The sequence below is a fragment of the Pongo pygmaeus genome, chromosome 11 (assembly GCF_028885625.2).
Source record: "Pongo pygmaeus isolate AG05252 chromosome 11, NHGRI_mPonPyg2-v2.0_pri, whole genome shotgun sequence".
NCBI lineage: Eukaryota > Metazoa > Chordata > Mammalia > Primates > Hominidae > Pongo > Pongo pygmaeus.
In genome coordinates this window covers 23,521,707-23,548,379 of record NC_072384.2, presented here as the reverse complement: position 1 = coordinate 23,548,379, position 26,673 = coordinate 23,521,707, and the positions used below count along the sequence as shown (strand labels likewise).

The 26,673-nt window shown below is 41.9% G+C and overlaps 1 protein-coding gene across 14 annotated transcripts in view; it reads right to left on the bottom strand.

Annotated features, from left to right (window-relative positions):
- CLASP1 (cytoplasmic linker associated protein 1) overlaps positions 1-26,673 on the bottom strand; it is a 312,442-nt gene that overhangs the window by 255,348 nt on the left and 30,421 nt on the right. For all 14 annotated transcript variants that reach the window (XM_063647337.1, XM_054479398.2, XM_063647338.1 and 11 more), the window contains one exon: positions 11,647-12,126. In XM_063647337.1, the coding sequence (XP_063503407.1) occupies positions 11,647-11,841 (195 nt within the window). In that variant the 5' untranslated portion in view covers positions 11,842-12,126. The remainder of the gene's footprint in view (positions 1-11,646; positions 12,127-26,673) is intronic.

Below are 26,673 nucleotides of genomic sequence, written 5' to 3'. Positions count from 1 at the left end.
CTCTCTACTAAAAATACAAAAAACTAGCCGGGCGTGGTGGCAGGCGCCTGCAGTCCCAGCTACTCAGGAGGCTGAGGCAGGAGAATGGCGTGAACCCGGGAGGCGGGGCTTGCAGTGAACCAAGATCACGCCACTGCACTCCAGCCTGGGCGACAGAGTGAGACTCCGTCTCGAAAAAAAAAAAAAAAAAAATTTCTTGTTGCTATAAAGGACATTAGCATGACAACAGGTGAAATTTGAGTATGTCTCATCAATTAGGTATTAATAGTCTATCAATTTTTTTTTTTTTGTATTGTTAGCCAGAATGTTCTCCATCTCCTGACCTCGTGATCCGCCCGCCTTGGCCTCCCAAAGTGCTGGGATTACAGGCGTGAGCCACCGCGCCTGGCCAGTAGTCTATCAATCTTATTCCTGATTTAGATTAGATAGCTGTCCTAACATTATATAAATGAATGACCTTGTTTCTAAGAATCACTGTACACACAGGTATTGCAATGGAGCACTGTATCTACTACTCTCAAGTGATTACAATAAGCATAATAATAGAGAAAATAAGACAAATGTGATAAAGAGTTAACTGGGGTCCAGGTGAAACATACATGAAAATTCTTTTAACTGTTTTCTGAAGTTCTCCCATATGTCTGAATATTTTCCAAAATAAAAAGTTTAAAAAGTATGTATGGTCATGATTCTAACAGGACCAAAGGACTATTTTAAATATATTCATCTTAAATATTTTTTATTAAAGTCTAATTCAAAACTCCCTCCCTTTAAGAAATCAACTGTGGGGTACGTCCTTACACCCTTTTCTTTTATGCTCCAATAAATGCTGCTATTACCTCTGCTACAAAATTATAAAGAAAATACTGCATATTGCTTCAGTGGTGGGTGCTACAGTCAGACTATTCAGACTAACATCCTGCCTCTGACACTTTCTAGTCATGTAACCTCGGGCAAGTTTCTTCAATGTCCCCACTTAAAGAATAGGAATAATCACAGGGCTTATCATTACAGCATCTATGTTATAATTACACCAAGCAATGCATGCAAAACGCTTAACAGTGTCTAGCACATAATGGCACTTAATAAGTGTTAGCTACTAGTAAACATTAGCTGTTAATCATTAGCTTCATTGTTAGGTCCATGTTCTCACTCCAGCTGTTTTTCTTTCTGCCTTGACATTCAATTTATTACTTCTTCTGTTGCATGTATCCTTATTTAAATTTTAGTTTTCTGAAACAAGGGAAAGTATAAGTGTTAAAAATTTTACAATCAAGTGAAATCTTCCTATAACAGGGGGCCTCAGTCAATGGACTGGTTTATACCGGTCGGTTTTTAACTCACCCTTCACAGACTTCCCAGCCAGCTGCTGCTCTACTCAGGGATTTTATTATCAACACTGCACAACTGATGGATTCATATCTTATTGCAAGAGACCCAAGGCCTCTGTTCCAGGGCACAGGCTAACTGACTAGGCCACAAGAAAACATGTAACCTCAGTCCCACATAAAAGTTAACTTTCCTTAGATTTTATGATTATTTGGCCCCATAATATACATTTTCGTCAACTTCCTTTTACTGACCACATGCTACATATTAAAAGCACTACACTGGCACCTTATATATGTGGGCTTACTGAATCCTCTATGTGGTAAATATAATCAGACCTATTTTACAGATGAGAAAATACATTCTAGAGAAAGCTACCTGCTCAAATATATGAGTGGCAGAGCCAGAACAGGAATCCAGACAATTCACACTCAAATCTAAAATATTTCCAGTACACTTTGTTGCCCTTGCATATAGGTAAACACATTTAGGAAGAAATGCCACTAATTACATACATCAAGGACACCATTTTTACCAACAATCCATATAAATTTTCTTGAAATAACCTTTCCTAAGGTTTTTTGTTTTTCCTTAATGCTGCTAACTGTAGCTTTTCTACTTATGACAGAGGCACCTGTCTTTTTAGATTACACCATGGAAATTCACCTCCTACAGCCAATAGGACAAACACTGCAAGGAAAACCTGGAAAAAATGGACAGTCTCTGAAAGGATGTGTCACTTGGTGGCAGCAGCGAGGAGACTGCCAGAAAAGGAAACAGAAGTCACTTAATCTGAATCCAATAATCTTTTCTGGCTCTCCTCTCAAGGACACAAGCGGGAAAATAAAAACCTCAATGAAAGCCAAGGTTTTGGAGATAGGCAAAGGAAATGAGAGGAACCTCCCTTATCTGTCAACACAGTCTCCTCCTGCCCATAAACACACTTGATCTAGGGGTAACATGTGCTCTGTAAAGCAGATTAGGAGAGACTACATCTTTTACAGTCTACCAAGAAAGCGCTACCCAGAAAGGCAGAAACAAGAAAGGAAGAGAGACTTTCTCAGAACCCTCTGCAGCTTACACCTTTGGTTCTTCATAACCCTCTTTAAACCCACCTCTCTGTCAAGGCCTCTCCAACTAAGCACACCCTAACGTTTCTTCCTTCTCCACGTGACAGAATTCATACAAATCCCTATGATGCAATTTAGCACTGAATTATTTCCTACCCTACACTGTGCACTGCCCTCTCATGTGCCCTCCCCGCTCCTCCAATCAGACCACAGGGCAGAAGAAAAGGACGCTCTGGGTTAATAGGGAACCCACAAATTTCAAATATAAGGCAGCACGGAATGGGCCTTGAGACAAATCAAATGTACACGGAGATGAAGTCCACACAGACTGGACAGACCTAGACAGCTTAGGCACTGGGCCGGGACCGTACGCAGTTTTTCCCTACTGTATAAGTATAGCAACTGGCACATCATACGTGTTTAATTAACTCTGGTTGTTGCATAAGGACTTGAGTTCAAGTCTCAGAAATCTTAATTACTAGCTTTATCACCTTGAACAAGTTAGCTAAGTTTTTGAGCATCAGTCTTCTCATTTGTAAAATGGGAAAAACAATGTCTACCTCATATGGTAATTACAATTTAAAAAATGAACACATATTTAGCACAATTTCTGGCTCACATTAAATGCACCACAGCCATAGACTATCATTACTATTCTACAGTATTAAATACAGGTCCACGATTGCTTATCCAAAACTCTAGAGGCCAGGTATATTCTGGAATACAGAATTTTTCAGATTTTTAGGAAGATAAAATAGTGCACAGAGTGAGAGAGAGAGAGAGAGAGTGTAATATAGCCCCTTGAACAGAATCCGGGGCAGCAACCCACAATCAAGCACATTAATATTTTTGTAGTGAAACATAGCCTAGCCAGGTACATACAGACTATAAATAGTCTCATGTCAGTTCACTTCAGGTCAAATGGCAAATTAGTAATTAAAAACACTAGGCTTTCAGAGTGCTTTCAATTTTGAAACTGCGGAGAAAGGCCTGTGGGACTGTATTCACAAAAAGCACCAAGCTCCTGCTAAGAAACATTGTTTCCAATGAGCCCAGTAAAGGTACAGGTACTTGCACTGGTGTGGTGTGGATGTGAGGCTGCATGTTACTGCACTGCTGGGCAGAATCAAAGCTGTCAAGATGACCTGAGAAAGCTGCGTAGCATAAGTCCCTCCCAATTCCCTCCAGTTGCATAGCCCAGGCAGTCTCTCCAAGACAGGTAATTCTTAACGTTTCATCCCTTCTTACCTGATGAGGGAAGAAGGAAGAACAGAAGCAGCTGGAAGTGAGTGCAAGAACCTATCCCCACCATTTTTCCCTTTCTGCAAGTTTTAAGGCAGACAGGAACAGGAGACCAGATCAATGAGGACAGCCATATTCAAAATTTGGGGTTATTTTTATTATTTAATGTCTCCTTCCAGGATTCCCATGGTCACTATGACAACATGGAACCTTCACAAATCCTTCCATGTTGAACAGCACCCCCATGGTGTAGCATAGTGCTGTTCTGAATGTACGCTTATTTAAATAACCAATTACTCAACCCACAGATGGCTTCTACTACCAAAGAAAGTCCAAGGCCAGCTCACTGTAGATGATTAGCAGTAAGCTAACAGAATTCAAGCTGATCCCAACATGAGCCTGAGTGAGAGAGGCAAGTTTTTCTGAAATATCACACAAGGTAGTCTAAAAACAAATGTGATCTATTTAATCTAAATTAATGCTCTCCCCCATTCCCAAATTCTATGCAAATGATAAGCCTCCCTACCCATCTCCCAGATGAATCACTAATGGTTCTCACCACTGAAGGAAAAAGTGTTTACCTAAGTGGCACACAGTTGGTCCTCAATGTTCTAGTGAAGGGATAGGCAAACCATGGTCCAAGGGCCAAAGTGGCCCTCAGCCTGTTTCTGCAGATCAAGTTTTACTGGAACACAGCCAAGCCTGTTCATTTACCTATTACCTGTCACTGCTTTTGCAATACAATGATTCATATTAGTTGAATATTTCAAAGAGCATATGGTCTCACAAAGCCTAAAATAGGTATTATCTGGGTTTTAAGGAAAAGTTTACTAAACCCTGTTCTTATGAAAGCAGCACTAGCCAGAAAATCAGAGACCTATATTTAAATCCAGTTCCATAATCACTAGTTAAAATTGCCTCATTATTTCTAAGCCTCAGTTACTTCCTGTATAAAAATTAGGATACCACTATCTATTTACCCTGCAGGGTTGTTATAAAGACTACATGAGATAAGACAGATAACATACCTGAAACTAAGTAAGGAATAAATGGTAGCCATTAAATTGCCATTGATACCACATATACATCTGTCTGTAAAGAAACACTTAAATGCAAAGTTACTCAAGCTCCAGGCATGTTTTTATTTTTATTTATTTATTTATTTATTTATTTATTTTTGAGACAGAGTCTCACTCTGTTGCCCAGGCTAGAGTGCAGTGGCACAACCTCAGCTCACTGCAAACCCTGCCTCCCAGGTTCAAGCAATTCTCCTGCCTCAGCCTCCAAGTAGCTGGGACTACAGGTGTGCGCCACCACGCCCGGCTGATTTTTGTATTTTTAGTAGATATGGGGGTTTCACCATGTTGGCCAGGCTGGTCTTGAACTCTTGACCTCATGATCCACCCACCTCAGCCTCCCAAAGTGCTGGGATTACAGGCGTGATTCACTACACCTGGTCGTATTTTTTTTTTAATAAGCCATTGAGCTGACATTCATCTACCTTCCCTGTTAAGAAAAGGAATAACAACACACAAGTACTATTGTTTGGGCAAGCCAAAATTACTTCTCCATTCTTTTTTCAGCCCTTAATTTAAAGAAAAAAAAAAAAAAAACAGCCGGGCACGGTGGCTCACAACTGTAATCCCAGCACTTTGGGAGGCCGAGGCTGGCGGATCATGCAGTCAGGAGTTCAAGACCAGCCTGGACAGTATGGTAAAACCCTGTCTCTACTAAAAATACAAAAATTAGCCAGGTGTGGTGGTACATGCCTGTAGTCCCAGCTACTCGGGAGGCTGAGGCAGAAGAATCACTTGAACCCAGGAGGTGGAGGTTGCAGTGAGCCTAGATTGCACCACTGCACTCCAGCCTGGGCGAGAGAGTGAGACTCCATCTCAAAAAAAAAAAAAAAAAAAAAAAAATTCAAGCAGCCAAGGTCACAAGGTCAGGCATTGTGGCTCATGCCTGTAATCCCAGCATTTTGAGAGGCCAAGGCAGTCGGATCACTGGAGGTCAGGAGTTGGAGACCAGCCTGGCCAACATGGCGAAGCCCCATCTCTACTAAAAATACAGAAAAAAATCAGCCAGGCATGGTGGCACGCACCTGTCATCCCAGCTACTCAGGAGGCTGAGGCACAACAATCATTTGAACCAGGAAGCAAAGGTAACAGTGAGCCAAGATCGCGCCACTGCACTCCAGCCTGGGTGGCAGAGTGAGACTCTGTCAAAAAAAAAAAATTTCAAGAAGCCAAGCTTCAAAGTTTTGTTTAATATAAAGCTAATCCCTTTAATCTAAAATATTAAAGGAATTATCTATTTAAAAAATGCCAAATAAAGCGAAACTGTACCTCAGGGTTTCAATTTTAAAAATCTTGACTTATAATTAAGAAAAAAAGGGAAGTAGGACCTAAAAGGTAGTTTCCAGGTTTCAGTAAAGCAACCAGCAATATCTGGCTGAGGAGTCTAAGTTCCTGAGATCACTCATGGAACCAGTATTTGTTGAGCACCCACGATGTTCCATACTCTGGGCTCCAGATGTGAACATGCAGGCTGCTACTACACTTAAAGAAATTACAAACCATAAAACATGGCCCTTGAGTGCAAAAACCACCTCTATTAAGTCATATAAAATATTAGAGCTTGAGGGCTCCCAAGAGATTATCTAGTCTAATATCTGCATTGTACAAACAGGTTTAACTGAGTTGTCCATGGTTACAAGCAAGTTAGTGGTAAATCCCAACTTCCTGACTTTCCTTCACACTAATCTGTCTTTGTTTAGGAATTACTTCACCAAGAGTCAAGTCTTAATCTTTCATTCCCTTGTAACCCTGCAAATGTCATTCTGGAAAAACTAACCAATCTTCAAAATTCTCAATTCCTTTAGACAGTGTTACTACTTTCTTCTTCTGTCTTCCCACAGAACTCTGTATATTTGCATTACTACACACACTACTCTGTACTGTATAACTTGTTTATTTATCAGTTTCCTCTCCATAGACTATGAGCTCCTTGAAGACAATTACTTTTGCACCAATCTAATAATTTAACATCCATGCTACCCCAGTCCCAACCTCAACCTCCTTTTCCTATTAGGACCCTGATACTATTCAAGTATCCGTCCTCCTTCACATGGTCACATGCTTCACTCAAGGGAGGACCCCACTTAAGACCAGTAGGTTAAGCATGGCATTCAAAGGCAATCACAGACACTCGTTTTCCAGTGGTGCTGGGGTGGGCACGCAAAGCCACTCTAGCAAATGCAATGAAAGAAAAGTCTGCTGGGGAGCTTCTGAGAAAGGTTTCCTTCCCTCAAGTGAAAGGTACAAGAAGACATTCTCCTTCCCTGGACATTGCCTTAACTACTACTGGATTTATTTGAGACACTAGATTTCCTTGGAGAACTTTAGGTTATTTGAGTCAGTTTCACTCTTAGTCAGAAGCATCCTAATAAGCACATAGAAAAAGTGGTGAGTTGTGACTCAAAAACACAGACAAGGTGATTTCACAGCCCTTAAAAATGTAACAACCATGGCTAACATCTGACTGAATGAGGAAAAGCTTTCAGCTTTTTTTTTTTTTTTGAGATGGAGTCTTGCTCTGTCACCCAGGCTGGAGTGCAATGGCATGATCTTGGCTCACTGCAACCTCCGCCTTCCAGGTTCAAGCAATTCTCCTACCTCAGCCTCCTGAGTAGCTGGGATTACAGGGTGTGCCACTATGCCCAGCTAATTTTTGTATTTTTAGTAGAGATGGGGTTTCACCATGTTGGCCAGGCTAGTCTCAAACTCCTGACCTCGTGATCTGCCTGCCTCGGCCTCCCAAAGTGCTGGGATTACAGGCATGAGCCATCGCACTCAGCCAGCTTTCAGCTTTTAAGAACTGGAACAGTACAAATATGCCCACTCTCACCCTCTTTTTCAGCATAGTACTGGAAGTCCTTCCCAGAGCAATTAGGCAAGAGAAAGAAATAAAAGGCATCCAAATTGGAAAGAGTAGGTAAAATTGTCCCTGTTTGCAGATGACATGATCTTATATACAGAAAAACCTAAAGATTCTACCAAAAAACTCTTACTCCTGATGACTGAAATCGGTACGGTTACAGGATACAAATGTACAAAAATGAGTAGCATTTCTATACACCAACAACAAACTAGCTAAAAAAGAAATCAAGAAGGCAATTCCGGCCGGGCACAGTGGCTCACGCCTGTAATCCCAGCACTTTGGGAGGCCAAGGCGGGTGGATCACCTGAGGTCACGAGTTCGAAACCAACCTGGCCAACGTGGTGAAACCCCATCTCTACTAAAAATACAAAAATCAGCTGGGTATGGTGGTGCACGCCTGCAGTCCCAGCTATTCAGGAGGCTGAGGCAGGAAAATCGCTTGAACCCAGGAGGCGGAGGTTGCAGTGAGCCGAGATTACGCCACTGCACTCCAGCCTGGGCGAAAGAGCAAGACTCCATCTCAAAAAAAAAAGAAGAAGAAGAAGAAGAAGAAGAAAGCGGCAATTCCATTTATGACAGCTACCAAAAATAAAATACCTAGGAATAAATTTAACCAAGGAGATGAAAGGCCTCTACAAGGAAAACTAAAAAACACTGATAAAAGAAACTGAAGAGGATACAAACAAATAGAAAGACATCACATGCTCATGGATTAGAGGAATTAATATAGTTAAAATGACAATAGCAATCTACAGATTGAATGCCATTCTATCAAAATACCAATGACATTCTTCACAGAAATAGAAAAAAAAAGTCCTAAAATTTGTATGGAACCACAAAAGACCCTGAATAGCCAAAGCAACTCTGAGCAAAAAGAACAAAGCTAGAGGCATCACACTAACAGACCTCAAAGTAAACTACAAAGCTGTAGTAACCAAAACAACCTGGTACTGTCATAAAAACAGACACATAGGCCAATGGAACAAAATAGGGAACACAGAAATTAATCTACATATCTACGGCCAACTGACTTTTGACAAAGGTGCCAAGAACACTCACTGGGGAAAGGCCAGTCTCTTCAAGAAATGTTACTGGGAAAACTGGATATCCATATGCAGAAGAATAAAACTAGATCCCCATCTCTCACCCTATACAAAAATCAACTGTAAATGGATCAAAGACCTAAATGTAAGACCCAAAACAATAAAACTGCTAGACGAAAACATTTAAGAAATGTTTCAGGACATTAGTCTGGGAAAATATTTTATAAATAAGACCTCAAAAGCACAAGAAACAAAACCAAAAATGAACAAATGGGATGATATTAAACTAAAAAGCTTCAGGGCAACCAAGAAACAACAGAGTAAAAAGACAAGCTGCAGAATGGGAGAAGATATTTGCAAATTACTCCTCTGACAGGAGATTTTTTTTTTTAAGCCAGTAAAATTTAGCAGTGGGGAGTTGTATACCAACTTTAATGACACTATGTTAAATTCTGATAACTCATTACCATTGGACCAGCCAAACAGGGGATTAATATCCAGAATAAACAAGGAACTCAAATATCTCAACAGAAAAAAAAAATATATATATATATATATATATATATCCAATTTTAAAAATGGACAAATAATCTGAACAGACATTTCTCAAAGGAAGACATACCAATGGCCAACAAATATATGAAAAAATGTTCGACATCACTAATCATGAGGGAAATGCAAATCAAAACCACAATGAGGTATCATCTCACCCCTGTTAGGATGGCTATTATCAAAAAGACAAAAAATAATAAATGCTAATGAGGATGCAGCAGAGAAAAGGGAACTCTTATACACTGTTGGTGGGAATGTAAACTAGTACAGCCGCTATGGAAAACAGTATGGAAGTTCCTTAAAAAACTATAACTAGAACTACCATAGGATCCAGCAATCCCACTAGTGGGAATTTATTCAAATGAAAAGAAATCAGAATGTGGAAGAGCTATCTGCTCCCCCATGTTCACTGCAGCACTATTCACAACAGCAAAAGAATCAACCTACGTGTCCAACAACAGAGAATGGATAAAGAAAATGTGGTATATTCAATGGAATATTATTTAGCTGTTAAAAAGAATAAAACCCTGTCCTTCACAGCAACATGGATGGAACTAGAGGGCATTATGTTAAGTGAAATAAGCCAGGAACAGAAAGTTAAACACTACATGTTCTCATTCATATGTGAAGCTAAATAAAAGTTAATCTCATAAGTAAAAAGTAGAAGAGAGGATAGCAGAGGCTGGGAAGGATAGGAGGAAGAGAGGTATAGGAAGAGATTTGTTGAAGAATACAAAATTACAGCTAGATAGGAGGAATAACTTCTAGTGTTATATACCACTGTAGGATGACTAGAGTTAACAGTAATATAGTTTCAATTAGCTAGAAGGAGGATATTAAACATTCCCAACACAAAGAAATGATAAACATTTGAGATGATGGATATACTAATTACCCTGACCTGATCACTATAAATTATATTCGTCAAAATATCATTAGGTATCCCACGAGTATGTAAAATTATTTGTCAATTTTTACAAATTACTTTTAAAAAAGAACAAAATTATAGTGACTAGACTTTATCACCTCTCATCTCTTTTAACACTCCCACTATCCAGCACCAATGCCAAACACATAAGAAGCAATTGATAATTTCAGCTAAGTGAATAAACAGATGAATGAAATAGAATTTTAGCCAGAGTTTAAAGACAGGTAGGATAGGCTGGGCGTGGTGGCACACGCCTGTAATCCCGGCACTTTGGGAGGAGGGGGCGGGTGGCTTGCTTGAGCCCAGGAGTTCAAGACCAGCCTGGGCAACATGGTAAAACCTTGTCTCTACAAAAATACAAAAATTAGCTGGGCATGGTGGTGCACATCTGTAGTCCCAGCTACTTGAGAGGCTGAGGTGGGAAGACTGCTTGAGCCCAGGAGGTGGAGGTTGCAGTGAGCCGAGATAGTGCCACTGCACTCCAGCCTGGGTAACAAAGCAAGACTCGGTCTCAAAAATAAATATATGAAGACAGGTAGGATAAATTTTATATCCAGTGATAAGGGAAATATTAGGGCCATAGGTAACGTATTTAGAAAACAGTACATACTAGAGCAAAGGAGTCCTGTGACTTTTTAAGTCCAAACCAATCTCAAAAGATTGAGTCAATGAAAAAAGCACAAAAGATTCTATTTCTGTAAGCCCCTTTTACAACGTCTATAGCACCTATTAGCAGTCATGCAAGCTCTCCACTCTTCCTTCCATCTCAACCTTGGCCCAAAGGGGCCTCCCTCCCTCTAGGGAAATGAAGAGAGAGAATAAGGGGACGGGGACAGGGCAGGAAGCAGAGAGAGGAATACCACCTCTTCAGCACTTCAAGTCCAATCTAGTTTTTATTCAGGAAAACTGTCTTTGAAAGGTAAAATGGTCAACCTTCACAACTCATTTGACCCAGGGGACCTGGCCTCCACCCCCACACCCCACTCCCTACCAAGGTCACATAAACAGCCTTGACCTTTAGATCCTGAAGGATATCCTCTAGGCCATTACACACAGTCACAGAGAAGTCCTTGAAAACCTATTTCTGTCCAGGTACCTGGGCCAGCTTCACAACAGTGACCTGAAGGTAAAATGCTCCACACCCTATTACCAATTCAATCCCCCAGAGAAAATCAGTGAAGACATTTGCTATTTATAAAGGGCAACTCACCAAGGTCTCCGTACCTATTTGCTGCAAAACATAATATACACATTAACTTCAAGGCTACAAATGCTTGTCAACTTTCCAACAAAAAAGCCTCCCCTTATCTGTTCACTTGACCTTCTGTCAAAGTGCTAAAGGATGAGAATTTTTTGATCTTCAATAAGTATCAAAGAATACTTTCTCCAGAATGAAATAACCCAAGGCCACAATCTGATTGAGTGTCTTACTATAAACCAAGGAAGCATGCTGACTGCTCACAAGGGATTTTTACAACGGCCAATTTTGATCTACCAATGCAGCCCAGCCACCTCCAAAAGTGCCTTCTAAAGCACAGCTTACCTTGTAATTGCTAGAGTTCACCCAAGAGGTAGCAAGTCCATCCACAAGTTTATCTAACATGGTCTGGTCATGCTCAAGGTCAGCAGACTTCTGTTTGTCTGAGAAATAGTCTATCAGTTCTTGGCCAACCTGCAATCGTTTCCCCACATCCTTCTGCAACACCTGCGCCAGGCAGGACTCCATGCGAGGCTCCATAGTGGAATTCAAATCCAGATCCAGCAAAAGCTAGAGGGCAGTCAGGATGACTCCCTCCCAGCAGACGTATCTGGGAGGTTGCCTCTTTGTTCGCTGAAGGTTACTAAGAGCCTGTGTTTCAAAGATGCAATCTGGGGAATGGCAACAATGCACCATGTGTGTCTGAAGAGCAGCTGGTAGGATATTAAAAGTCCAATTTAAATAACTAGTAGGAGATAAAGGAGTGAGTGGCAGAGTGATGTTCTACTATTGGGTCTGAAATACTTCATAATTCAGCAGTCCATTCTGAAAAGTAAGAGAAGAGAACGACAAATTAGCACAGATAACATAACACCCAAATGTTATGAAACATTAAATCAAAGACAAAGCAATTCATGCTGCAGAATCATTTATAATCACAAGCAGAGAGAGAAGCATGAATGGCTTGGCAACCATATCGGAATAACATAATTATTATTTTTATCAGGAAGAGTATCGAAGCCCAAAGAAGAGCCAATGAGCCACACAGTTGGCAGGTTGATGTTTTCCACAATTTCCCAGCTTATAAATGCACCAGTCAGGAAAGCAATCTTCTGCTTTAGCTAGCATATTTATTTGTAACTTCAATTCTATTTCTCACCAGAAATCTAACACCACTCTGTGTCTGAATCATTATAGGTACTGCAGCTTACTGCCTTACTCTCAGTCTTCTAAGAAAAACCAAGCATGGGAAATGAGGAAGGCTCTATAGAAAACACTGTTAACCAAAGTGGCTGGCTTGGTCACATTAAACAAAGTCAAGGGCAGCAGCTACATCACACTACTTTACAATGGAGTAAGTGGTAGCCTCCACCTCCTCCTCCCTACAACAAAGAAAAGAAAGACACAAAAAGAGAAAGGAGGTGGGCGCGGTGGCTCACGCCTGTAATCCCAACACTTTGGGAGGCCGGGGCAGGCAGATCATTTGAGGTCAGGAGTTCCAGACAGCCTGGCCAACATGGTGAAACCCTGTCTCCACTAAAAATACAAAAATTAGCTGGGCATGGTGGCAGTGCCTGTAGTCCCAGCTACTCAGGAGGCTGAGGCAGGAGAATCACTTAAACCCAGGAGGCAGAGCTTGCAGTGAGCCGAGATTGCACCACTGTACTCCAGCCTGGGCGACAGAGCGCGACTCCGTCAAAAAAGGCCGGGTACGGTGGCTCACGCCTGTAATCTCAGCACTTTGGGAGGCCGAGGCAGGCGGATCACCTGAGGTCAGGAATTCAAGACCAGCCTGGCCAACATGGTGAAACCCCATCTCCAAAAATATAAAAACTAGCCAGGTGTGGTGGTGGACACCTGTAATCCCAGCTACTCAGGAGGCTGAGGGAGAATTGTTTGAATCCAGGAGACGGAGGTTGCAGTGAGCCGACACAGTGCCACTGCACTCCAGCCTGGGTGACAGAGCAAGACTCTGTCTCAAAAAAAAGAGAAAGGAAACAGGCTCATATTCTGATCAGATATTGACACAGTATTCTCAGCTGACAATAGCACCATTTGGGCCTAGTGTTTTGATATTAAAATTAGGAGATCTCAAAATCATGTTTGAGTAGGGTAAAATACATGATATGGGGAAAGTACCAAAACTGTTTTAACCACACAAATTGCATAAGCTGTCTCGTTAACCTATAGCTGCTGGAGAATTGTACAAATTTATTTCTTACTTACCCTAAAACCATTACTTAATTCCTTTCATTTTAAACCAAGAAGACCCATAGGAAACCTGTCTTCAAGATTCAGTACCTCCCTGATACTGTGCCAAACTGAAGCTTTTTTCACACCAGTAGTAAGTCCCAACTTTCAAAGTTTCCAGAAAATATATCTTTGTTTTCTAAAGTAAAATTAAAATTCTCAGTAGAGTAACTCACATTCTGAACACAGCAATTCTCTCCCCTTTCTAATACCACCCCATCCCCACCCCTAATTCAACATAAAAACATTGAGATTCTTTCTGAGGTATGGAATCACATACATCAAGTCATTCAGTGAGGAAAACCCTCCTTCAAAGCCCCAGCACATAACTACCCATCTTCTACTTTACTGCTTCCAACAACACAGAAGAGGGAGGGATAGCATTCAACAGGACTTAGTATCTCACAGAGCAATCCTTCCTTATACTGAGAAGAGATCTGCTTTCCAGTTATGTCCAAATGCTGGAACTAGTCCATCCTTCACAAGAAAGAGCTTCAAAAGCAGCTATTATCCTTCATTCCAATTTTTAGTACAAATGTAATACTTCCAGTTCCTTTATCATCTCTTATGTTGGACTAAAGAAGGTATCAACGATACGGGAAAACTTAAGAAACCAAAAGAATCTCTTTCTGGGCCTACTATTAGTCCAAGAAGCAGATCAAATAAGCAGGTTGGTGGTATATTAAAAATGGCCACAAATTCTTTGCTACTCCTCCCTCACCAAGGTGGAGCCCAAGTCCCCTCCTGCAGTGACTCCGGGCTTAACCCTGTGAAATCAGCAACTACAAAAGCAAGCAGAGACTTGCTATACAAGCAATGGAACTTGCCCTCTTAGAACGCTGCCCTGGGACGGCCATGCTGTAAGGAAGCTGGCCTAGCCTATTGGACATGAGAGGCCACTTGGGGAACCAACATGCTCTGACCAACAGCCAGCAGCAACTGCCAGACATGTGAGTGAGGCCATCTGGGACCATCTACCCATTCCAGTCGTCATCCGACTGCAGTTACGCCAGTAAGTGTAAGGAAACAAGCAGAAAAGCCACCAAGACAAACCACAGAATTACGAGAAATAACATTTCATTGTTGTTTTATTTAAGCCACTAAATTCATAGCAGTTGGTTACACAGCAATAAATAACTGATATATTCCTTCTTCCCCTAAACAACTATCATTCATTTTCATTCATTCTCAATGAAAAAAAATTTCATAGTGTTTACTCCTTCAAGGGGCCTAAAATGAACAGATACTAACCAATAATAATAATAATACAATTTAAGGAGCTACATGAGGTGTCAGGTTCTGTGTTTATATAATACTGATTTATATAATACTATCTCTAGTTCTTCAACTCTATAAAGTAGGTGTTAACATCCTTATTTATAGATTAAGAAATTGAGGTAAAGTAAAGGTAAGTAATTTTCCAAGGTTGCATGGACAATGAGTTTCCTTTCCCCACCTTGAAAACATTATTAGAAGTCTTAGCCTAATTCTGTTTTGACTCAAGAGGTCAGATTTCCTGTTTAGATAGGAAGCAACAGGCAAGAGAGCAAGGTCTCCATTCCTTAAGTAAACACTAGGAAAGTTCCCATTCGTTCAAGTCACCCTACCGTGATTTATAAATATATATCATAAGAAAACCTCCCATTCAACCATAATTGTGTAAGATTTCTAACAAATAAGCATATGCTTCTTGAATGTAATTATGCAACAAAGGCTTAGTACACTCAAAAATAGGTCATAAATTCCTATGAACGAAATGCAAAGAATGAAAGAGACTGGAAGCCCCTAGGCTTCAAGCAGATTGAATTCTCTCTTCTTTTTCTTCTTAATTTAAAATGACGAGTTGGTGGGTGCAGCGCACCAGCATGGCACATGTATACATATGTAACTTACCTGCACATTGCGCACATGTACCATAAAACCTAAAGTATAATAATAATAATAATAATAATAAAAGAAAAAAAAATTGGTAAAAAAAAAAAAGGTAACTATTCTCTCTTACACTTATTCTTATTAAACTGATGTTTTTGGACTTTTTTCATGCTTTTGTGTGTTTTCTACATCTCTACTTTCAGGGAGTATTAATCACATAGCTCCAAATTCACAAGGTACAAAAGTGCAAGACCTGCCTTCCACCCCTGACCCTCACAGCCACCAGTTTCTCTCCTTAAAAGCAAGTAATGGCCGGGCGCAGTGGCTCAAGCCTGTAATCCCAACACTTTGGGAGGCCGAGGCAGGTGGATCATGAGGTCAGGAGACGGAGAGCAGCCTGGCCAACATGGTGAAACCCTGTCTCTACCAAAAATACAAAAATTAGCTGGGCATGGTGGCACGTGCCTGTAATCCCAGCTACTTGGGAGGCTGAGGCAGGAGAATCGCTTGAAGCAGGGAGTCAGAGGTTGCAGTGAGCCGATCATGCCACTGCACTCCAGCCTGGCAACAGAGAGAGACTGTGTCTCAAAAAATAAATAAATAAAAAATAAGCAAGTAATGTCACCAGTTTCCCATGTATCCTTTCAGAAATATTTTCAGCTATCAAAACAAATAAATATATGTGTTCTCCTCCCTGAATCCTCTAGGAAGGTTTTCTAAACATTTGCAATTAAATTATAAAAACAGAAATCAAAAAATAATTGTATTTTAAAATAAAGAAAACTTAGAAAATAAGAGGGAAAAAGGATGACGTGGAGGAGTAAGAGAAGGAGGAGGAGTTACAGGAGGAAGAGGAGCTGGAGGAGGAGGAGGAGAAGTTACAGGAGGAAGAGAAGCCTGAGGAGGAGGAGTTACAGGAGGAAGAGAAGCTGGAGGAGGAGGAGGAGTTATGAGAGGAAGAGGAACTGGAGGAGGAGTAGTTACAGGAGGAGGAGGAGTTACAGGAGGAAGAGGAACTGGAGGAGGAGGAGTTACAGGAGGAAGAGGAGCTGGAGGAGGAGGAAGAGTTACAGGAGGAAGAGGAACTGGAGGAGGAGGAAGAGTGACAGGAGGAAGAGGAACTAGAGGAGGAGGAGGAGTTACAGGAGGAAGAGGGGCTGGAGGAGGAAGAGGAGTTACAGGAGGAAGAGGAACTGGAGGAGGAGGAGTTGGAGGAGTTACAGGAGAAAGAGGAACTGGAGGAGGAGGAGGAGTTATGAGAGGAAGAGGAACTGGAGGAGGAGGAGGAGTTATGAGAGGAAGAGGAACTGGAGGAGGAGGAGGAGTTATAGGAGGAAGAGGAACTGGAGGAGGAGGAAGAGTTACAGGAGGAACAGGAACTGGAGGAGGAGGAAGAGTTACAGGAAGAAGACGAACTGGAGGAGGAAGAGGAGTTACAGGACGAAGAGGAACTGGAGAAGGAGGAGGAGTTGGAGGAAGAGGAACTGAAGGAGGAGGACTTGGAGGAAGAGGAACTGGAGGAGGAGGAGTTGGAGGAGTTACAGGAGAAAGAGGAATTGGAGGAGGAGGAGGAGTTACAGGAGGAAGAGGACAAGGAGGAGGGGGAGTTACAGGAGGAAGAGGAACTGAAGGAGGAGGAGGAGGAAGAGGAACTGGAGGAGGAGGAGTTGGAGGAGTTACAGGAGAAAGACGAAATGGAGGAGGAGGAGGAGTTACAGGAGAAAGAGGAACTGGAGGAGGAGGAGGAGTTACAGGAGAAAGAGGAACTGGAGGAGGAGGAGTTGGAGGAGTTACATGAGGAAGAAGAACTGGAGGAGGAGGAGTCACAGGCAGAATAGGAGCTGGAGGAGGAGGAGGAGGAGTTACAGGAGAAAGAGGAACTGGAGGATGATGAGGAGGAGGAGTTACAGGAGGAAGAGGAACTGGAGGAGGAGGAGTTACAGGAGAAAGAGGAACTGGAGGATGATGAGGAGGAGGAGTTACAGGAGGAAGAGGAACTGGAGGAGGAGGCATTGGAGGAGTTACAGGAGAAAGAGGAACTGGAGGATGATGAGGAGGAGGAGTTACAGGAGGAAGAGGAACTGGAGGAGGAGGCATTGGAGGAGTTACAGGAGAAAGAGGAACTGGAGGAGGAGGAGGAGTCACAGGAGGAAGAGGCACTGGAGGAGGAGGAGTTGGAGGAGTTACAGGAGGAAGAGGAACCGAATGAGGAGGAGTTGGAGCAGTTACAGGAGGAAGAAGAACTGGAGGAGGAGGCGGAGTTGGAGGAGTTACAGAAGGAAGAGGAACCGAAGGAGGAGGAGTTGGAGGAGTTACAGGAGGAAGAGGAACTGGAGGAGGAGGAGGAGTTACAGGAGGAAGAGGAACTGGAGGAGGAGGAAGAGTTACAGGAGGAAGAGGAACTGGAGGAGGAGGAGTTGGAGGAGTTACAGAAGAAAGAGGAACTGGAGGAGGAGGAGTTACAGGAGGAAGAGGAACTGGAGGAGGAGGAGTTGGAGGAGTTACAGAAGAAAGAGCAACTGGAGGAGGAGGAGGAGTTACAGGAGGAAGAGGAACTGGAGGAGGAAGAGCTGGAGGAGTTACAGGAGGAAGAGGATGAGGAGGAGGAGTTATACGCAGAAGAGGAGCTGGAGGAGGAGTTGCAGGAGGAAGAGGAGCATGAGGAGAAGGAGGAGTTACAGGAGGAAGAGGAACTAGAGGAGGAGGAGGAGTTACAGGAGGAAGAGGAGCATGAGGAGAAGGAGGAGTTACAGGAGGAAGAGGAACTACAGGAGGAGGAGGAGTTACAAGAGGAAGAGGAGCATGAGGAGGAGGAGTTATAGGAGAAAGAGGAACTGGAGAAGGAGAAATTGGAGGAGTTGGAGGAGGAGGATTTGGAAGAATTGAAAGAGGAGGAGGACTTGGAGGAGGAGGAAAAGTGGAAGGAAGAGGAAGAGGAGGAATTAGAGAAGCTGGAGAGGGAAAAGAGGAGGAGGAGTTGAGAGAGTTGGTGGAGAAGGAGAAAAAGGAGAAAGAGATGAAGTTAGAGAAGTTGGAGGAGGAAGAAGAAGAGGAGCTGATGGAGCTGGAGGAGGAAGTAAAACTCTCTTCCATCCACCCATATCCTGCCCAGGCTCTCCATGAGGGAAAAGTAGAACAAGGAAACCTAGGTCTAAAGTTAACCATAACCAGTGGTCACCTATGGCTGAGCTAAGTAAAAACCAGGTCTATTAGTCTATTATATTTAAGACATAATGGGAGGCACTGCGATACAAAAATAAACAGGACTCAGCCCTTGCCTGCCTTTAGTGAGATTATGAACTACTGTTTACAATCCCTGCAGTCAGTTCTATAATCATCATTCAAAAGAGCAGTGTTACAGAGAAGAATTACCTTACAGCAGTGTTGACATCAGAGATTATTCAGAATGTAACACTATTTCTGAGTCCAAAAAAAGTTCAATTTTCATAATTTTCCAAAAGAATATGAGAGACATTAAAATGATACAGAAGAAACAGCAGAGGAGGTGACAATAGCAAAACATCTTTATTCTTCTTCATCAGGAAAAGTTTTCTCCTTTAGCAAGATCTACTATGAAGGCTACTGAACACACTAAATGTCACTGCTGTATCAGTCACCTGAGAAAAGGGACACATTTCGGATATTTCTGAAAAAATGGTCCAACTCTTCCCAAACGCAAACCCCTTTCATTCTCCAACACCAACATTCTCTGCCCCCACTACAGTAGTTAGGTTCCAAGCATCTCAACCTTTTCCTGTCACATCATCTTGGTCCACAGGGCCAAAACAATAAAAGGTCAAGACAATTGCCCTAGTCATGCTCCTTTATAGTACCCTGGAAAGTAGAAATTATCAGAGGAACCAGAACAATGGGCCAACTCTGCTGCAGGTCAACAGGAAAAAGTTTAAAAATACCAACTTCAACAAGAAGGAAGGAACACACAATAAAAAAAGACATCTTGATGTAATGAAAAGAGGCATCAAGTTGGGAATTTTGGCCTCTGGTCTTGACTCCCAAGTGGCACTGTGGAGAATACCAGCTCTAGCATGCATCAAATAAGATTAAGAATGAAAAAGGACATGCACAGAGCCTTTTTTTTAAAAAAAAAAAGCACCTATCTCCAGCCCCTTAATTACCATATCTACCTGTGGCACTTACACACACTATCAATAAAGAACTATTAACAATGGGGGATGGAAAGAAGAACAGAATCAACCATAAGTTCTGACAACTTTTTTAGTCTACTGTAGACTACTTTGTAAGAAATTAAAAGGAGGACCATTTATACTTAGTAGCTTAAAACAATAATGAATTAATATTTCCCATAAGTCTACAAGGTGGCTGGGCTCAGCTGGGAAGATCTTGTGCTAGTCTTTCCTGGGATCATTCATGCAGCTGAGTCATCTGGCATTTTTACTGCAGCTAAAGGCTCTACAATGGTGTCATTCACATGTCTGGGACTCTGGTGCTGGCTGTTGGCTGGGCCTCTCTCCACACATGATCTCTAACCATTCAGTGGCATAGCCTAGAGCTCATCATGTAGTGGCTGGAGCACTCCAAGATGACAAAGGGTGAGGCTACCAGGCCTCCTGAGGCCTGGGATCCACAACTTGCATGTTACTTCTGCCACAATCTATTGGTAAAAGCAAGTCACAAGGCCAGTCCACATTAAAAGTGTGAGGAAGCCAGGCGCGGTGGCTCATGCCTGTAATCCCAGCACTTTGGGAGGCCAAGGCAGGTGGATCACCTGAGGTCAGGAGCTCAAGACTAGCCTGGTCCACATGGTGAAACCCCATCCCTACTAAAAATATAAAAATTAGCCAGGCATGGTGGTATGCGCCTGTAATCCCAGCTACTCAAGAGGCTGAGGCAGGGAAATCACTTGAGCCTGGGAGGCGGAGGTTGTGGTGAGCTGAGATCATACCACTGCACTCCAGTCTGGGCGACAGAGTAAGACTCTGTCTCAAAAACAAACAAACAAACAAAAAAAAAAACAAAAACAAAAGTGTGAGGAAATGGATTCTACCAATCAATAGGAGGAGCTACAAAATACTGTGACATCTTTTTCAATCTAACACATATGTACTCAATGGATATTTGTAGAATGAATAAACGGATGGAGCGAATATATTCATATACCCTGTTTATCCATTACCAGTCTATCTGAATCATTTTTATTTACTCATCAACTTATCAAATATAAAATCTCACTATAGAATATACTAAAGAAATAACTATAGTCTATAACTTCACTTGAAAGAGCTTCCAACATACTCAGAGAGGACAAGACATACACACACACAAAAGGCTTGTCAATGTCGGAGGTCAACACAAACACGAGATGTATAATTAGCAGATTTAACAACTAAAATACTGCACCTGCCAAATAAGGAATGTGAATAAGTACTATGAAAATTCAGAGGAAGGAATGGATTAAGAAGGCTTGGAATGACCAAGTCAAAACTATATAAACAAGATTCAGCTTGAGCTTTGTGTTAAAATGTGGCTAGGATGTGCATTTAATAGTTATGGTGGCCAGGCCCAGTGGCTCACGCCTGTAATCCCAGCATTTTGGGAGGCCAAAGTGGGCGGATCACCTGAAGTCAGGAGTTCCAGACCAGCCTGGCCAACATGGCGAAACTCCATCTCTACTAAAAATACAAAAATTAGCCGGGCATAGTGGCACACGCCTGTAATCCCAGCTACTTGGGAGGCTGAGGAAGGAGAATCGCTTGGACCCGGGAGGTGGAGGTTGCAGCGAGCCAAGATCACGGAACTGCATTCCAGCTTGCGCCATGGGAATGAGACTCCATCTCAAAAAAAACAAACAAAAAAAAATAGTTACAGCACTTAAGGAAAAACAGCATAAGCAAAATGAGGGAGGTGAAGAGTGGTATGGCAGACATAGTGAGATACCTGTGAGGTAAGTAAGCATTATTATTCTCATTTTGAAGATACAGAAATGCAGCTCAGAAAGGTTAAAAAAACAAAAACAGGTCGGGCGCAGTGGCTCACACCTGTAATCCCAGCATTTTCAGAGGCTGAGGGGGCCGGAAGTTCGAGACCAGCCTGGCCAACATGGCAAAATCCTGTCTCCACTAAAATATAGAAATTAGCAGTGTGGTGGCACACGCCTGTAATCCCAGCTACTCAAGAAGGTGAGGCAGGAGAATCGCTTGAACCCAGGAGGCGCAAGTTGCAGGAGCCGAGATCGTGCCACTGCACTCCAGCCTGGGTGACAAAGCAAGACTCCGTCTCAAAAAAAAAATAAATAAATAAAATTAACAAATAAATTTAAAAAAACAAAAACAAACAAAAAAATCTGCCTAAGGTTTTAAAACTAATAGCTGTCAAGCAATAATTCAAAACCAGATCTGCCTGGCCCCAAAGTTTGTGTTCTTTTCACTATACTACAACTTCATTGAAATTAAGCATGAGCATTTACTAACTGAAACATGAAAACGTTTCAGCTACAGCATGTGGGGCATAAGAAGGAGAAAATTAAGAAACACAAAGTCAAATCATAAATAAGGAGTTCAAGAAGCCTTAATAAAATAATATTCCATACCAGAGTATCAAGAAGGAATTAAATTACCAGCACCAGTTAATCAATAACCACATTAAAAAATATCCCTGGGGCGAGGTGCGGTCACTCACGCCTGTAATCTCAACACTTTGGGAGGCCACGGCGGGTGGATCACCCGAGGTCAGAAGTTCGAGACCAGCCTGGCCAACATGGTGAAACCCCATCTCTACTAAAAATACAAAAATTAGCCAGGCATGGTGGCAGGCGCCTGTAATCCCAGGTACTCGGGAGGCTGACACAATAGAATCGCTTGAACCTGGGAGGCGGAGGTTGCAGTGAGCAGAGATTGCACCATTGCACTCCAGCCTGGGCAAAGAGCAAAACTCTGTCTCAAAAAAATAAAAAATAAAAATCTCCCTGGAAAATAGGGTTGAAAGAGGGTATGATAATTTAAAGCCAGTTCTGGAAGAAGGTATGATAGTTTCATGCCAGAAAGAAGGTATGATAGTTTAAAGCCAGAAATTAGCAGGATTTACTCACACTAAGTTAGCATGTTTCTATCAATAAGACAATCTTTTCTGTATTAGGATGATTTCTGCAACAATTACAATATGATCGAAAACGAAGAAAGACGCACTGCCATTCCCTGCCAGCAGGAAGTCTGTTCTTAGTCTACCTGTTCCTGCTGTCCTTTCCTTCTCTTTTTTCTCCCTCCCACTGTCCCACTCATTTTGAGGCCCACACATTCACTCAGTCAGCAAGCATTTACTCTGACAGGTATTGAACTATGCTAACTACTAAAAATCACAGAAAGTCAAGACTTCATCAAGGCCTTCAAGAAGGTCACTGCCTGAAAGAAGAAAGAGACAAACACAAACAGTCAAAATAGCATGGGGACAAGTCTTAAACCAGAAGTTTATAGAAGGTGCTGTAGGTAGAAGAGGAAGGAAGATAAAACTGCCTGAGGGAACTCAGTAATGCTTCAACTGGGAATTGCAAGGATGGGGCACTGCACCTACAACTAAGCACCAAGCAGCTCAGCACCAAACAGCTCAGCACCAGGACAGCCCCAGCTTTCATTTGTCAGTCACAGGTCCTTCCCTGTCTTCCACTGCAGACTCACACTCCAGCCTCCCTGACTCCCTCCCTATCTCCTCTCAGCTTCCTTAATGGTTTCAGCACCCACACAGATGACAACAACTCCTCCTTTCTGCCTCCTCAGACCTTTAACCTTCCAGTTGTCTGCTCCCAGGAATCAGCAATCTCTCCTCTGCTAGCTCATTCCCAGCCGCTTGTAAATGTACTCTAAATCACTCATCTCACAAAGGCCCTCTCTTGAGCTCACATGCCTTTCATCAATGACACCATCAACAGTGAAGCTTCTTTAAGCCATTGTCTACACCAGCCAGCTCCACTGATGCACTTCCTGTCCCCTCCACAGACCCTCTGATCTGGCTTCACTCACTCACTCCACAAGAGCAGCTCCTGTCAGAATCACCAGTGACAGCCATGTTGGCAAATCCAAGGAAGACTTTTCTGTACTTAACAAACTGCACCACTCAGCAGCAATCCAAAGTCGATCGCCCCTTCCTTCTTGAAAAATTCCCTACTTGTGTGAAAACAAATGCTTATGCCTTCTTGCTACTTCTCTGGTTGCATCTACTAAACCATCTCTCATCTCTACCCACCTTCCAGATCTCTGTTGGTGGGCTCAGTCCCGTGCCTCTTGTCCCCTCACACTGCTCACTCCAAAATAACCAGCATCCATTCCCATGCCTATAAACTGATGTCTCCCAAATTTGTATCTCCAAGCCAAATACCTCTGAGCTCTAGTCATATACACTGGCCTCCTTTTGGTTCCAAACTCTTTACTACTTCAGGGCTTTTGCTTATGTTGTTCCTTCTGCCAAAAACTCTCCTTACACCTATATTGGCCCGGCTACCTCTTTTTCATCTTTCAGACTTCAGCTTAAATGCTAGCTCCTCAGAGACCCATTGGAAGGCCATTCTAGGGGTACCCCTTGTCACTGCATGCTGTTTTCTACTTTCAAGCACTTAAGGTGTAATTCTATCACGTATTTACTGTCTGATTTCCCAAGAGGACTGTCAGCCTCAAGAAGGTAGGGACCTAACTTATTTTGTTCACCTAATGCCTATGATGCCTGTTGCAAACAAGGTACTCCAGAAATACTCGTCCAAAGAATAAAGTTTGCTTGGGCTGAAAATCAAAGGACAAACAGTCACTGGCAGTCATAAGTTGAGTTCCATTCTTTCTTAGAAGCAGAGGTAAGGGAGAAGGTAGAAAACATTACAGGTAAAAGGAATGTGCAAATACATATGGACAAAGCACAGACGCAAGAGTGTGTGGCCTGTTAGAGGAAACAAGCAGTCTAGAAAGATCACAGAACTGGTTCCCAACCTGTAAACATTACTGATCCCCACTCCTGAGGTGAAAGGGGAAAGTTATTGGAAGGATGTCTGATAATTATTCCATACATACACCAAGAATTATCTATACAGACAAAATATTCATATTCATATGTTTTAATACTGAAAGTATTCATATTTTTCAAGCTTAATTTTATGCATTATGAATGTATTATGAATTTTTTAATGCAAAAATAATATAAAAAGTGTTTCTAAATTCTTAGTTTGATGTTTTTATTTCAATTAACAAATACTAGAAATTCTACTAAAGTTCTCTAGAGCTCTGTAATTCTAGATACTAAGAAGATGAAATAATTCTCAAAAAGCCTGTAAAATACCAGTCAGGCATACAACAGAAAGACTGTACAGAGATAAGGCCCAACAGTCAATTTATTGCACCAAAAGTCAACAATGCTTCGGTCTTGCAGGGAAATCTATACAAGTCATCTCTGAACTGGAGAATCTAGAAACTGGATGGATATATAATTGAGTACCTTGGAAAGATCATTAAAAGCTGGAATTACTCAAGTATACTCAAGAATATTCTGCAGTAGGGAAAAAATCAGAGTTAAACTAATTTTCTCTCATTCTCTATCCCTCACTCCAGCGTGCACAATGATTAATTACAATGTAGTTATGACAAAATCCAACCACAATGTAAAAGCACCAAAATGAATAAAAGGTTCAGGCTCACCACATTACATTAAAGGCAGGTCACATGAACAACAAAATAAAATCATTAACATAGGTTAACTTTCAGCTGATAAAATTACAGGCCCCTTAATCTTATCTTTGTGCTTTCCTGTGTTTTCCAAATTTTTTCTATGATGAATACATATTACTTTTATAATTACAATTAGAAAAATGGTATTCAAAACTCAGGCAGTATCATTTCACAGTGGAGGGAAACCTACCTTTCAATACTATGGAACACAGTGAAGTAAAGAATAAGAAAAAAATTCCTAAGAAAATGGAGCTAGCAGATCAGTTATTTCCACAAAAACATGTTGTAAAAAACTACAGGCTGGTCAACACAAATAACTGCAAAAACAAACAACAAAAAAAGGCAACTGTATTACAGTACACTTGCCATCAGAAAATAATAGAAAAAATACTCCACAGGTGTCAGATAACGTACTCATGATTACAATTTGCCTTCACTAGTATTTTAATAAAGTAAATTTTAAAAATCCTCTCAGACATTTTAAACATATTTTTCCCTAAATGTGAACTGTAAAAGTAGAACACAGTTTTCATTCCATTTTTTCTCCTCCTGTGGCAGGTTTAGGCTATCGGATTAAAATTTCTTCTATTTTTTTCTACTCCTTGAAACTCGCTCAAAGATGAAACAAGATGGACATCCACTGAGAACTGCTGAAGCTTGGTGATGGGCATTCCAGGGTTTGTTATAATCTCTTTACTTGTATATCTGTTAGAAATTATCCAAGGCCGGGCTTGGTGGCTTAGATCTGTAATCCCAGAGCTTTGAGAGGCCCCGGTGGATGGATCACCTGAGGTCAGGAGTTCAAGACCAGTCTAGCCAACATAGCGAAACCCCGTCTCTACTAAAAATATGAAAAGTAGCCGGGAGTGGTGGCGCATGCCTGTAATCCCAGCTACTCAGGAGGCTGAGGTGGGAGAACTGCTTGAACCCAGAGGCGGAAGTCACAGTGAGCCAAAATTGTGCCACTGCACTCCAGCCTGGGCAACAGAGCAAGACTCCTGTCTCAAAAAAAAACAAAAAAAAAGAAATTACCCAGAATTAGCAGGGCCAGTGGCACATGCCTGATTAGGGATCAGAAATTATCTATAATCAAAGTGGCATCTAATTGTCGTTTTGATTTTCATCTAAGGACTAAGGATACTGGGCTTCTTTTTTTTTTTGAGATGAAGTCTCATTCTGTCGCCAGGCTGGAGTGCAGTGGCGCAATCTCGACTCACTGCAACCTCTGCCTCCGGGGTTCAAGCAATTCTCCCACCTCAGCATTCCGAGTAGCTGGGACTACAGGTACGTGCCACCACGCCCAGCTAAATATTGTATTTTTAGTAAAGACGGGGTTTCACCATATTGGCCAGGATGGTCTCGATCTATTGACTTAGTGATCCACCCACCTTGGCCTCCCAAAGTGCTGGGATTACAGGCATGAGCCACCACGCCCAGCCTTGACTTCTTTTCATGGATGTACTGGCCATTTGGACATCATCTTTGAAGAAGTATCTGATCAAATCTTTTGCTCATTTGTTAACTGGGTTATGTGTCTTTTTACTGTTGATTTTAATAATTTCTAAAATATATT